General features: G+C 35.3%; 1 protein-coding gene across 1 annotated transcript; it reads left to right on the top strand.

The window, feature by feature from the left end:
• Positions 1-4681: 4681 nt before the first annotated feature.
• LOC149780736 (guanine nucleotide exchange factor MSS4-like) lies at positions 4682-12766 on the top strand. The gene is made up of 2 exons (XM_089937796.1): positions 4682-4857; positions 9392-12766. The coding sequence occupies exons 1-2, from the start codon at positions 4705-4707 to the stop codon at positions 9632-9634; spliced, it is 396 nt and encodes a 131-aa protein (XP_089793922.1). The 5' UTR covers positions 4682-4704; the 3' UTR covers positions 9635-12766.
• The last annotated feature ends 469 nt before the right edge of the window (positions 12767-13235 follow it).

Here is a 13235-nt window from a genome sequence, read left to right as displayed (position 1 = left end):
TGATTGGAGTTCACTATGTATATTTACTTGTTCTGAAACCAGATAAAACTTTCCATATGTCCACCGATTATGGAAAGGTGAACAGTGTGACATAAACAGATTCATTTCCATTACCAAGAATTGATGACTGCATTGATAAGATAGGAAAAGCCAATTATGCCACCAAATTTGACCTTCTGAACGGATTTTGGCAAATTCCACTGACGGAAAGAGCAAAGGAAATTTTGGCCCTCATGAATCCAGATGTATTTTATCAATATAATGTGATACCGTTTGGGATGAAGGGTTCGCCGAGTACTTTTCAAAGGCTAATAAATATGATCACCTCTGGTCTAGATAATTGATGCTTACATCGTTGATGTCATCATCTACAACGACACCTGGAAAGAACATTTAGCGACAATTCGGAAATTCTTTGATAGGCTCACTGTCGTGCTAGTGTAACACTTCTAGGACATATCGTGGGACATGGACAAGTTAAACCAATAGATGCTAAGGTCAAGGCTATCTCTGAACCCCCTGTGCCTGTTAGTAAAAAGCAACTGATGCGAGTTTTAAGTATGGCTGGATACTATCGGAAATTTTGTTCCAATTTTTCCATAACTGCTGAACTCTTGACAAATTTATTAAGCAAGAAAAACAAGTTTCTTTGGACTGAAAAATGTCAGGAGGCTATTGATAAGTTAAAAGCCACACTTAAAAGCGCGCCAGTTCATACAGCTCCAAATTTTAGCCAATCATTTAAACTCTGTTGATACACGTGATGTTGGAGTTGAAGTATTATTGATTCAAGAAGACAAAAATTGTGTTGGTCATCCTCTGTGATATTTTTCTAAGAAATTAAATAAGTGCCAAAGAAATTATTCAGCAATCGAGAATGAATGTTTAGCTTTGATATTGGCATTACAACATTTTGAAATTTACATTAGTTCATCTCCTTCTTCGATTATTGCGTTTAGTGATCACAACCCCCTTACTTTCATCGGCAAGATGAAAAACTAAAATTCAAAGACTCCTAAGGTAGAGTTTGTTATTAGATGAATATAATATTGACATCAGGCACATCAAGGGGAAAGATAATTTAATAGCAGATGCACTTTCACGTGTATAGACATGTATTATTTCATGTATACTTTGTATAATTCATAAGAGTTCTTATGTTATTTTTTTAAAACCTCATATATAATTATTATTTGGTAAAAAGAAAGCTTTTTTATATAATTCTTTCTTTTTCTTTATGTGGAAAAGTGTTATGTATGTTTGATTTAATTTATATTTGATGGATTCTGCTAGAAAGGGTTTGTGACCGTAATTGTGAAACTAAAGGTCAATTCGCCGGATTGAATTCATGCGATGGTCTTCCGAGAGTTATGCGTTGATATGTTACTGTCTTTTGAATTGATATGTGTAATTGTTTTAGTCTTCTTGCGATTATGAAGCGATACAAGACGCGTGAGAAAAGTCGAATCTAGCGGAGGGTTGGGGTCACGCTTGGACTCCTTGTGTTAATTTATTGTACCGATAAGGTGATTTCATTTTGTCAGAGAGTTCGTCGTACTTTACTGATGAAACGTCAGACTCGTGTGCTTTATATAACGCCTGGTTGAGCGGTACATATAACTTTATATAACGCCTGGCGGACATTGTTGCCAATGTCCAGTACCTTAACGTCATCATTTCTATTGTCTCTATACAATTCCAATCCATTATCGCTATACATGCCTATGTTAAATCCCCTTGTCTTTAGAGTATCCCACAATGTTAAATTTCCACTGTCCCCAGGATACAACCTTCCTAGTTTAATATAAAGGTCCCATTTTCCCTACGGTATCCCATTACGCTACTCGTAACTGTCAGTAGAGCTGGTCGCAGACGATACATTCCAGCCTTCAACTGACTAATCACAGAATAATAACATACGGGACAGAAGCATCCTGAAGTATGATTATACACTACAGATTTAACGAGACGCTCGAGACCTCCAACCTGAGCTCATGTACCACGCCACAAATCAGTTAGAGATACTGTTCCACTAACTTACCAATTTCTGTCGAAGCCAATTCCTACAAAAAGTCCATCAGCGAAGAGTGTATTCTTATCGCGAGGTCATGTTCCTCGAGATCAAGAAAGGCCAGCGATCAGGTCAAACATCTAGCAACTTGCAAAGTTGAAAATATCAAGCTTGAACAGAAGACCAAACAGTTGGAAGGCGCTATTCTTAACTTCAAGTTTCAGTTGGAACCGGATGCTCTCACGCCACCTTCAACCAAAACACTTTCTACATTACGCTATATTTACACATGAAGCACATAGTCCACCCAGTGCCACATGAAACATCAACTCGCACATCTCCGAATGACACGCCCCGAATTAGACACCCTCAAGCTACGACTAAAGCTGCTGGAAATGAAACTAAAGTAAGGAGGAAAGAACATTTAAATCAAACACAGGCACAACATGGTTAATTGTAATGTGTCAAATTAAACGTGTTTTTTTTTTAAAAAAAATATCATTTCTATAGTTTTTGTCTTTCGACTTCAAAGACGACCAGGCAGGTGATTCAGCTTCACAGGGTAACCATTCTTAGTGGTAGTTAATGGACATTGAAGTGCCTCCATTTATATGTTCTACGCCTGATGGGGTAGCGTGGAGTGATTGTAGTTGTGCATTTGGTGAGATTGTAGTGGGCTCCTTTCCTGGGACAGAAATTCCGTTTGTGTGTTATGAGTCAGTGGTGGGTTGAGTTTTTCTACTTTCTGGTTGACATCTGCTGGTTGCAATAGGCGGTGTGGTTATTTGGGTAACAGGTTTGTGAACGATAGTCGCCTGGGTTATTAGTAAGCTGATTGTCAAGTTTATTAGCCTCTATGATCTGAAAGTAACAGACAAGAGCGAAAACCAACAAGTTTTGTACAATTCAACAAATAATTTCTTTCCCTAGAATACAAAGTAAAAATTGAAAAAGAACTTACAGTATTGCGATTTAAATCCCAAATAGTCTAAGTTATATCACCCGTCATAATGAATAAAGTTTTTTCTTTTAAAATTCCAGTGGTATTCCAAAAAAGATCCAATGCTGAATGTTTTCATGTGCCTGTAGTGGCCTGTGACGTTGGAATATGTTTTCATGTGCCTGTAGTGGCCTGTGACGTTGGAATATGTTTTCATGTGCCTGTAGTGGCCTGTGACGTTGGAATACGTTTTCATGTGCCTGTAGTGGCCTGTGACGTTGGAATATGTTTTCATGTGCCTGAAGTGGCCTGTGACGTTGGAATATGCATCAACAGGTTTTTTTTAGCGAATCACAACAATAAAAATCCAAGATGTCCTTGTTTGAATCCACTATAACTCCACATTAATATTTCTGTCCAAGAATATTATTGAAGAGCACTTTATATTTCCAGTGAATAATAATTTTAATAAATCATTTTCCCAAATCAAATACTGAACACAACAACAAGAATGATTTTTGCAAAAGATATTAAATGCAAGAATGAATAATTTTTCAAGTAAACAAAATTGTAAACCCCTCTACTTGAACTAGGTCGCAATTACCAACTTCTGGAAATACTCTTTCACTAATGGAAGTTTTCATTCTAGAACGTTCCAATTTGTTAACAAGATAACAAGATAAAATCTGTTGCTCAAATTATAATAAAGAATGTGGTAAACATCAGATTGACCATGTTATTCTATGGGGGAATTCCAATGTCCCAGACTAAGACTAAGATAAATATGTTTACATTAATACTAATTTGAATACTTAATCCTCAATCATAGGAAAAATATTAGCTGTGTCTTCTGTTGTCCACAAACTAGATGTTAGTGGTCAGGTACAACATGAACATTTTATGGACAAAGTCATGTCCAAAATGCATTATCACATCACATCTAATCTTGGGGAAAAAAGTATGTATGTATGTATGTATGTATGTATGTATGTATGTATGTATGTATGTATGTATGTACGATGATTTCAAGTAAAGAGAAGATCACGTTCGAGATTCCCATTTCTCCTGATATTTTTTTTTTCCAGAGTTTGGGCACATTAACTAGTTGCATAAAGCTGGTGTGCTATATACATGTGTGTGTGTGTGTGTGTGTGTGTGTGTGTGAATATCATTACATATGTGGGGCTGATTTATCGGCCTATATGTGCTCCAGCTTGATAGTTTAGCAATTATTTTTATATAATGTTTTTGCAGTCTCTACCAGAAATACGGATACAACAATTTGAATGGACTGTAAAAACGGGTTTTTCGTTGAAAACTTTATATTTTTCATGAAGATGAAACCTTTTTGTCCAAAGAAAATGACATTCTTTGTGATTATTGTACATTTTTGCGAAAAAGAAACACGATCAACTCACTTCTCATACTATTTTTTTAAATTATCAATCATTATACCGTTAGTACATGCGTCTGTATTTTCTTCTCTGATTAAAATTAGTTGAACGATAACTGTTTTATGTAATACATTGCAGTTGTTATTGTTTAACTCTTCCCATTTCAATTTATGTACACTATTTAGGGAGAATTTTACAACCTTTGATCAGAAAACGGTTCAGAATAAACGTTTAAGAACAAGCCCCCACCCACAAAATATTTTTCCGGTAATTGGAGCAAACTGTCCGTGTCAATATTTTCAAGTTTGCCAGTTGGCACAGTTTAGTATAGATTTTCATTCTTTCTTCCGGGATTGAAAATGACCGATGTTGAAACACTTACTGCTGCTGAAGCGGGAAGCAGCCACAACTCTGTGGTGGAGGATGGAAAAAATATACATAATATATATTGTGAGAGGTGTTCTTCGTTGATATTATTGCAACAAAAAGCCATGCTCCATACAGACACTGAGGTACGTCTATGCCACAATGCCAGTCACGTATTTTCGAGGTGATTACAGACGAATATGAAACATGAAGTAGTCCTATCCTATCATAAATATAATAGCTGACGTCTTACATCATATGATTAGACACAGAAGTAAATACACTTTATTTATAGTCGCTTTTCATTAACATAATAACAAACATTTTCTGATTGGATTACAGACCGCTTCTCTTATGTGGCCTAGTACTAATATTAGTACCCTTACTCGTACCTCGTGGACAGGGTACTAACATGAGCATATACGTGTTAATGGAGCAAGCCGGGTGTGATTCACACCCGGCGCTCTTTTAGCCTAATAATAACACTTTAAACGTATTCCTTGCATATAATCCAATAAATTTAGTCCTCTTATTTAATACCGGAAGTATCGAAAATCATTGTAGAAATAGTTGCAAAATCTCGTTTACCTTTTTTAGCCGATATTTTCGTTTAAGATCGTCTGTCATATTATTTAAAATAATGATTACATCCGTTCTCAGCCTCGTTTGTTTGTGTGCCATATAAGGACATTGACACCTTATTTGGAAATGTAAACAAATCGTAGTAAAAATTTGGCGCCGATTGGGTCAGAAATTCTTCACATTAAAAGTAAATATGGTTTATCGGCAACTTTGAAATTCCACCAAGAAGGATTATTCGCCATTTGATTGATAATAATATAGCGTAGAATATCCAAAATATGGTCTGGCAAGCCTTTCGTAGAAAAGGGGTCATGGCGAAAGTCTAATGTTATTTGTCATGGCGGACAGGATGAGGTTAGAGTAACCATGCCAATTTATTTTATCGTGTAAGGGCTTAAAATTCAAAATAAGCCAAACTTGTTTCACAACATGATTATACTTATTAGTTGATTTCTACAGGTTTTTTTCTGACTTTAGTGATGATTTTTGTTTGCTCCATTACATGATATGGGATCAGTTCATGGCCTCAACCACAGCAAATCAAGTTGAGGCTACGACATCGTAGCTATTATGTGGCCTAGGCCTACATGTAAGACCTTGATGCTGATATTTATGTTTTGGGCATCCGGGTATTACTGCCTAACTAACAGCGCTGTGTGGTGTGTTTTGATGCCGACTAACATCGTAACGAAAGTCAGATTTTCAGGAATATCTCACACAACTGGCAACTAAAACAACGGCGCTTTTCTACAAAGTAAAGTGATCATGTTTTAGTCGGGGCCTCGAGTGGCGGAGTTGTCAAAAGCGATCTCCATTACGGATCACTGCAATCTCACCTCTGGCTGCGTGGCTTTGAGTCTCCGATTCGGCCAATGTGGGTATGTGAGAAAGCTTGCCAGTAGCTTCTCGTAGGCTTGTGGTTCTTTCTGGAATTTTCCCGGGTGCGTCCTCCACCATTAATACTGGCTGCCATGTATAGCCTATCTTGTGCTGAAAAATGGCATTAATAACAACATGTTTTGGTCAGACTTTACTTACTCTGATGTCTTTTCTGTAATAAATTCAAATTGTCACTAAAGAAATGGACCTGTTTTCACATGAACCTACTTAAACATACTTTGGCATGCCTCTCCTACCATCGCATTGCAACAAATTCAAAAGTATGTAAACGGAGCATGAAAATGCATCCATTTGCTAGTGTTTTATTTTCATTCCGCCAGGATAAATACAGCACAGTAAGTATAATAGTTACTCATAAATTAGTGGAAGAGTATCGATATATGCTGCCAAATCAATTGTGTCAGATATTCCTGAAACTTTGACAACTCATTCTGAAGTCAACAACATCGGAACATGCTATACAAGGCCGTTATTTGGATAGTAAGACATAGCACTAAAACAAAACCAACATGTGCTATGTCTTACATTGTATGACTATTATCATGGTTACAATTTGCCTGTCAATCATGCACTATACAATAACTACAAGCGAGGACACTTCTCTCCTTTCTCGTGCGATCTATTTAAGAATAAACACTGATATTTCAAGCTACATTTCATGTAGTGTAATAAATTTGGTACCAATGTTTAGCTCAGGCATTCGACTTTGTTAGTCCTACAATGTAAGACATAGCACTTGTTGTTTTTGTTTCAGTGCGAAGTCTTACTATCCAAATAACGGCCTTGTATAGCCTGTACCAATGTCAGTTGACACTGGAATGAGTAGTCAAAGTTTCAGTAATATCTCACACACTTGGCCACCTATATAGACACTCTTCCACTAATTTATGTGTAATTAATATACTTACTGTGCTGTCTTTATTTTTATTTCATGTTTTGCAATGGTATGGTTAATCCCTTTCATGCTCACACCACAGTGGAGGTGTAAATACCTACAAATAAACCACAACAACTTGACAGGCACATCTTGTGCTTCTCCACAATGGAAGGGACTGGTCATCATTGATATCTGACATCCAAATGGCCAATACAGCTGCCTGAAGACCACTCATAGAAAGACTGAAATGTCAGTGATTTATAATTAGATACCTTTTGAAGAGTGAAATGTTTCTTATGTTGATTATATATTTGGCAATAAAAAGATCACATCAAAAGAATCTTGTGTATTCAGGTCATCTGTGCTTAGAAATGGTTGATCAGCTTTAAGAGTCAGACTTTTTGTCTTCCCTTGAACAGCATAAATGTATCCTGTTGTTACTAAGGAAAATTAATCTTCTTTGACATGGACACTTAAATTCCAAATGACAACCACTACTATTTAAAGTAAGCAAACAAGCAGAAAAACTTAATTTACAGTGACATGCAAAGCAGGTGCTTTGTCCTTAAGCAGTAATGGCAGTACACACTCTCAACACCAACACATGTTCATGAGCTCTTTTTTCCCCACAAATCAGAACACTGTTGAAAATATTGACAAAAATTGGCTTGAAACAAATATCTCAGTTGACATGGCAAGGTGTCATTTCTATTACATGAAGTGGTTGGACTTGAAGCAGTGTATTTCATGGCCCCAATCATATCTCAGCTATTAACGGTGGAAGTTTGTTACTTGTCTACAATTAAACAGAATTAAATTTATTGATAAAATTAGCAATGATGTAGGCAAAAATTGTCATCATTTCATGGTTAATTCCTCTCTCCCATTATGTGATACTTAATTTGCAATCAGAAAATTTTCAGATTTTATTTTCCAACAAAGGAAAAGCACCTTGAACACCAATTATAGTTTGCTGTCATACATTTCTTGTTTTGGCATAAATTATACAATGTTTGAGACTTCCAAATCTCAGTCTCACTCTTTTCAATGCTAGGGTCAATAAATTCAGGTGTTTTTTGTTTGCTTATATATATATATATATATATATATATATATATATATATATACGAAAGCAGTGTGACTATAACAGCTACTGTACTGTGTATCATTAAAATTTGTTAAATGTTCTTATGCAAAGACATGTGTTATGTACCTTGTGCAGGGGACAAACCAGTTGTGGATGAACCATCTTTAATTGCCTTGGCACCTGAACAGTGTCAGTGATTTTGAGTGGAGGAGGGTGGGGGGCTAGACAGCTAGCCTGACCCTGTCTTGAATTCATGCATTGCTGTGCCATACAACCTCCAAACCAAACCAAACCGAACCAAACATGTAAAATCATGTATAAATATACTTTTGAATTATGTGAATAAGAACAAAGAAAATTCTAGTCCAATATCTCAGATTGCATTTTGTACCTTGTATCCATTTTTTTATTGTGAAAATGAGCAGTCATGTAGTGTCTGTCTATGGCAATATTGCATACAGCTCTCTCTCTCTCTCTCTCTCTCTCTCTCTTTCTGTCTCTCTCTCTCTCTCTCAAAGAAATTTGAGGATTCAGTATTTTCAGTATAATAGAAGATAAAACAAGATTAGTCTTTTTCAAAGGCATTCACCTGGAAGGCACACATGAGGTTGTGGCGAACAATAATTGCTGGTTTTGCATATTCAGACCTGGTTCCAGAAGTCAGTGGAGTTCCAAAGGCTCCTGCTTGTTCATGTCCATTAATGATCTGCCAAATTGCAAACTGCCATACAATACTTGACTGTTTGCTGATGACTAAATCATGTACAAGGTGATCCATACAACTCAAACTGCAGACCCCATAAATGTGATCTGAGTAGCCTTTCAGAGTTGGGGGCCCTGGGTGGCAGAGGCCTAATACACTCACCTTTACTGATCACTGCCATCTCACCTCTGTCTGCTTGGGCTTGAGTCTTGGGTTTAGCCAATGTAGGTATGTGAGAAGCTTCCAGTTGTGTCCTGTGGTTTATAAATAGGGAGCACTCTTTAGTTTTCAGGAATTTTTTTTGGTGTTATAAGTGAGGGGACACCCTATAGTTTTAACAAGTTAATCATTTAAATTGGAAAACTGCATCATTTGATATATATTTTTTCTCACAGAGATCTATTTTCCTTGGAGTACAGCCTGTTTTCAGCCCCAAAGTCCCTTCCATCATCCTCTCTTTCCAGCTTGTCACAGAAGTGGATATATCTTAGAAATTTCATATCATTAACAACTATTTCCATTCTGTTTCAGTTTTTTCTTCCTCACATGAAGAAAAAGTCAGAGATGTCAAGTCCTGGTGATGGAGAAACCGTCTCAGAATTCTGGCTAATTGATGACATGTTCCAGTTTGAAAATGTGGGATTTTCCAATACTGTGGATGGAGTAAAATACTTGATTTGTGCAGACTGTGAGATTGGTCCAATTGGTTGGCACAAACTGGACAATAAGAAAGCTTTTTATATAGCCCTCAGTCGAGTGAAAAATAAACCCTGATATTTGTGTTGGAATTTTTGATTTGTGATGATATTGAATAATGTTTTTGCAATATGAATTTCAAAGTAAACTTTGTTTGCAGTATAGATGTCACTTGCAAATAATGCAAAAACCTCTTGCGTGTAGTAAATTGTAACCATAATTTATTAATATAAGAAATACTTATATGAAATTTTGCTACTTAAAATTTATGAGCTATAGTTATTTAATGCAATTTAACAGTAGCTTATTTTTATGGGACAGTCATTAAATATTTCTTACTTTATACCATGCTTGAATACATCTGAGTCAGGCAAGTATTTTGACTGTATTCAGATGCTGTATACCAGTCTCTAAATAATTGGGGTTCATGTCAGAAAAAGGGAAGTCTATTAGCATGTATTATATCAATTACATTAAGTAAAATCAATGACATTTTGCTTATTTACTGTGTTTTCATTGCTATTTTGTTTTTTCATTTAAATGTGTACTTTATCCTCTGCACTGTTTTGAATGTAAGAACTCTTTCTCTTCCTGTAATCATATTTTGCCACATACAGTTTTTTTTTATAACCTGTTAGAGAAAATTTACATTTACAAGATTCACACATTCAGAACACAGAGCTTTGGATTACTTGTCAAGATTCACAAGATAAGATGACCAGTCATAGAACATTTATGGTCCAATCATTGGATTCATTTTGAAAGTGCCTACAGAGAAATCTGTATTCACATTATCATCACCAAGTATAGGGCAATAAATTTATCTGTTTATCGGTGTTTTTCTTGCCTGTATGGAATAGAAGGTATATGGGATATTTATTTTTTACTGTCTCATATATGGAAATGTAAACACAAAACATATATCATTCTTGATCTTGCCATTGTTGTTTTGTTTTATTATCCCAATGATGGAGTCTGAGTCAGAGTTAGTGTTGATAATGCCCAGTTTCACTAAGCGTCTCCAAATTTCTTCCCCAGATTGAGATTTTTGAATATATATTCAATTGCTTAGTTGGCAGATATGATCAGCAGGCTCTAATCTCAAAGAAAGTTTAGCATATTTCTTCAAATAAGAGCAATTTCTCAACTCTCTTTAAGGAATAAAACACTTTCTGTGTGTTAAATTGTATAACTAAAAAGTGATTTTATATTGTTCTCACTGTCTTTACCCATTAAAATAATATTGATTTTGTCTAAAGTATGTTTGAGGGGAAATTTTGGGAATTTGAAACCTGGACCAGGTGGGGGTCAGGGATATAACCAGGGTTTTTTCTTGTTACCTAAATTCTAAATTCACTTTTAATTACTGCCTTTTTAAAATGCTTGTTTTCTTATGTTTTTAAGTAATGTATTATATTTCCCATTGTTTCTATGTATTATGATGTGTTGGCATTTATTGCAAATCATGTCTGATTTAATGTCATTATTTTTTAAGTCAAGTTAGTATGAAGCTCATTAGAGTTTATGTTGAGTTGTTCTTTTTAATCATATAGACTAATTTTGTTTTATTTTATGACTTATATGAGTAATAACTTTCAGTTTTGTGCATTTGTCTTCATTTCTTTGATCCTGTTTTATGTCTGGTCATCCAATTAGTCAGATGTAAATATAAAAATATGGCCAATTTCAAACTTTGCATCCAGAAATTATCTCTCAATGATAGTCAAAGATTTTTTCCCCAATTTAGACATAATCCCACAAAAGCCATTTGCAGAAACAGAACTAAGTTTATGATTATTTTACTCCCAGGTTTGTAATTAATAGCACTTTTGTGAGCACTTCAAAACAAACAACACTTTATGGGACAGTCTTAATCATTAAGATGTTAATTCATGCCTTTTTGAATGCATTATGGGACAGTCTTAATTGTTAAGATTTAATTCATGCCTTTTTTAATGCATTATGGGACAGTCTTAATTGTTAAGATTTAATTCATGCCTTTTTGAATGCATTATGGGACAGTCTTAGTCATTAAGATTTAAGTCATGCCTTTTTGAATGCATTATGGGACAGTCTTAATCATTAAGAATTTAATTATGCATCAGCTGATTTAGTGACCAAGACTAATTCAGGATATGTTATATGGCTCTTATTGAGTGAGCATTCTCACATGGATCAAGTACAGTTAAAAGTTCTTTAAAGACCACTGCTATGGGATCCCACCTTTCTTAAGAGTCCATAGTTTATTCATATAATGTAAGTTTATATAGGGCTATGACCCTCCTCGATAGACCACATCTGTCTTGAGAAACCGTAAGCTTTTGGCAGAAGGTGGTCTGCCAGAAAAGGTTCTACTGTACTGTCATTGCAAACATGCAAAGAACATTTCAGACTTGAACTGATAGCATTGATTATATTGATCAAACATGCCATCAGATAACATGCACTGTGCTTACAGCTAGAGGAGTACACTGACAATTTGGTACTAAATGCTTACAATGAAATTATTCTGGATAATGTTAGTTTTGCATTTTTATTTGAATTGTTTTCATATGGTATGCAAATATACTGTTTATGTAATGTTCAGTGGAAAGTTAAAATAGAAAATTGTAGATTATGTGTTTGCATATCTGAGATAAAGTTAAACATAATAAAAGAATTAATTTGCATAACTAATGGAAAGGTTAAAGTAATACAAGCATTGGTGATGTTTTATCTGGAAATTAATGCCGAACTGGTGAAATTTCTGAATTAATGGCTGGATTACCCATCCATCTTTTGTGCTGCAACATCTAAAAGTCATTCTAGGTTTATGGCTTCCATGAATAGAGCTAGTGAGGGAGTGCTGTAAATCCAACTACATTTTTCTTGAACAGAGTTACAGGTATAGTGAGGGAGTACTGTGGATCAGATTTTACAGTTTTCTTGAATAGAGTTACAGTGAGGGAGCACTGTAAATTGGATTGTTCATTTTTCTTGGCAAAAGTATTTTGCCATAAAGAGTTTTGAATCCAAAATCGTGACATGCAGGATCAGGGTAGTAATCACTTTGTCATCTATCTGTCTGTATATTTCTCTTTCCTTCCACACCTTATTACCAGATAGCTCTGTAAGTTGTGTATTTTATGCCATTTAAGAAACTTTAAATCATATGACTATGTTCATTTTTGGATAAGTTTTGAATCATTAAATGATGTATGTAAACAGGAATGGTTTTCAGTCTTTATTTTTTTGCTATAATATTATGTAGCATACATAAAATATCACTGTGTCCTTTTATAGATCTGTTACATCTTTTATTTTGAGACATGGTGATTCTGTCATTAGCATACCAGAATCATGATCACAAGGTTGCAGTTTCAGATCCTGCCATTGGATCAGCCCATACTGGCTACCATGGTGTGTTCTTGAGCAAAGAACTTGACTCCAATTTCCTTGGCACTTAGTAGTCTACTTGTGTTGCTGTGCTGTAAAACACCAAACCAACATTTTTGTTTGTCTTGTATGCAGTAGTATAGGCAAGACATGGGTGTTACTCCAGCAACAGCAGAGGTTGCAGTATTAGCAATGGTTCAAACTTTGATTCATGTTTACGTGCAAGTATCAAACTGTTAGAGCAAAAGTCAGCATACTTAGACCGTAAAATTAGCAGTTAGAGTAAATGACTTCTCTCTAGAAA

This window comes from Sinohyriopsis cumingii, chromosome 16, assembly GCF_028554795.1.
Source record: "Sinohyriopsis cumingii isolate HCF-2022 chromosome 16, ASM2855479v2, whole genome shotgun sequence".
Classification (NCBI taxonomy): Eukaryota; Metazoa; Mollusca; class Bivalvia; order Unionida; family Unionidae; genus Sinohyriopsis; species Sinohyriopsis cumingii.
Note: the sequence above shows the minus strand (reverse complement) of the source record. Positions and strands in the feature narration are given on the sequence as shown.

Coding starts and splice junctions, on each gene's coding strand:
- LOC149780736 (XM_089937796.1), top strand. CDS start 4,705: ATGACCGATGTTGAAACACTTACTGCTGCTGAAGCGGGAAGCAGCCAC. Junction 4,858..9,391: donor TGCTCCATACAGACACTGAG/GTACGTCTATGC, acceptor ATTCTGTTTCAG/TTTTTTCTTCCTCACATGAA.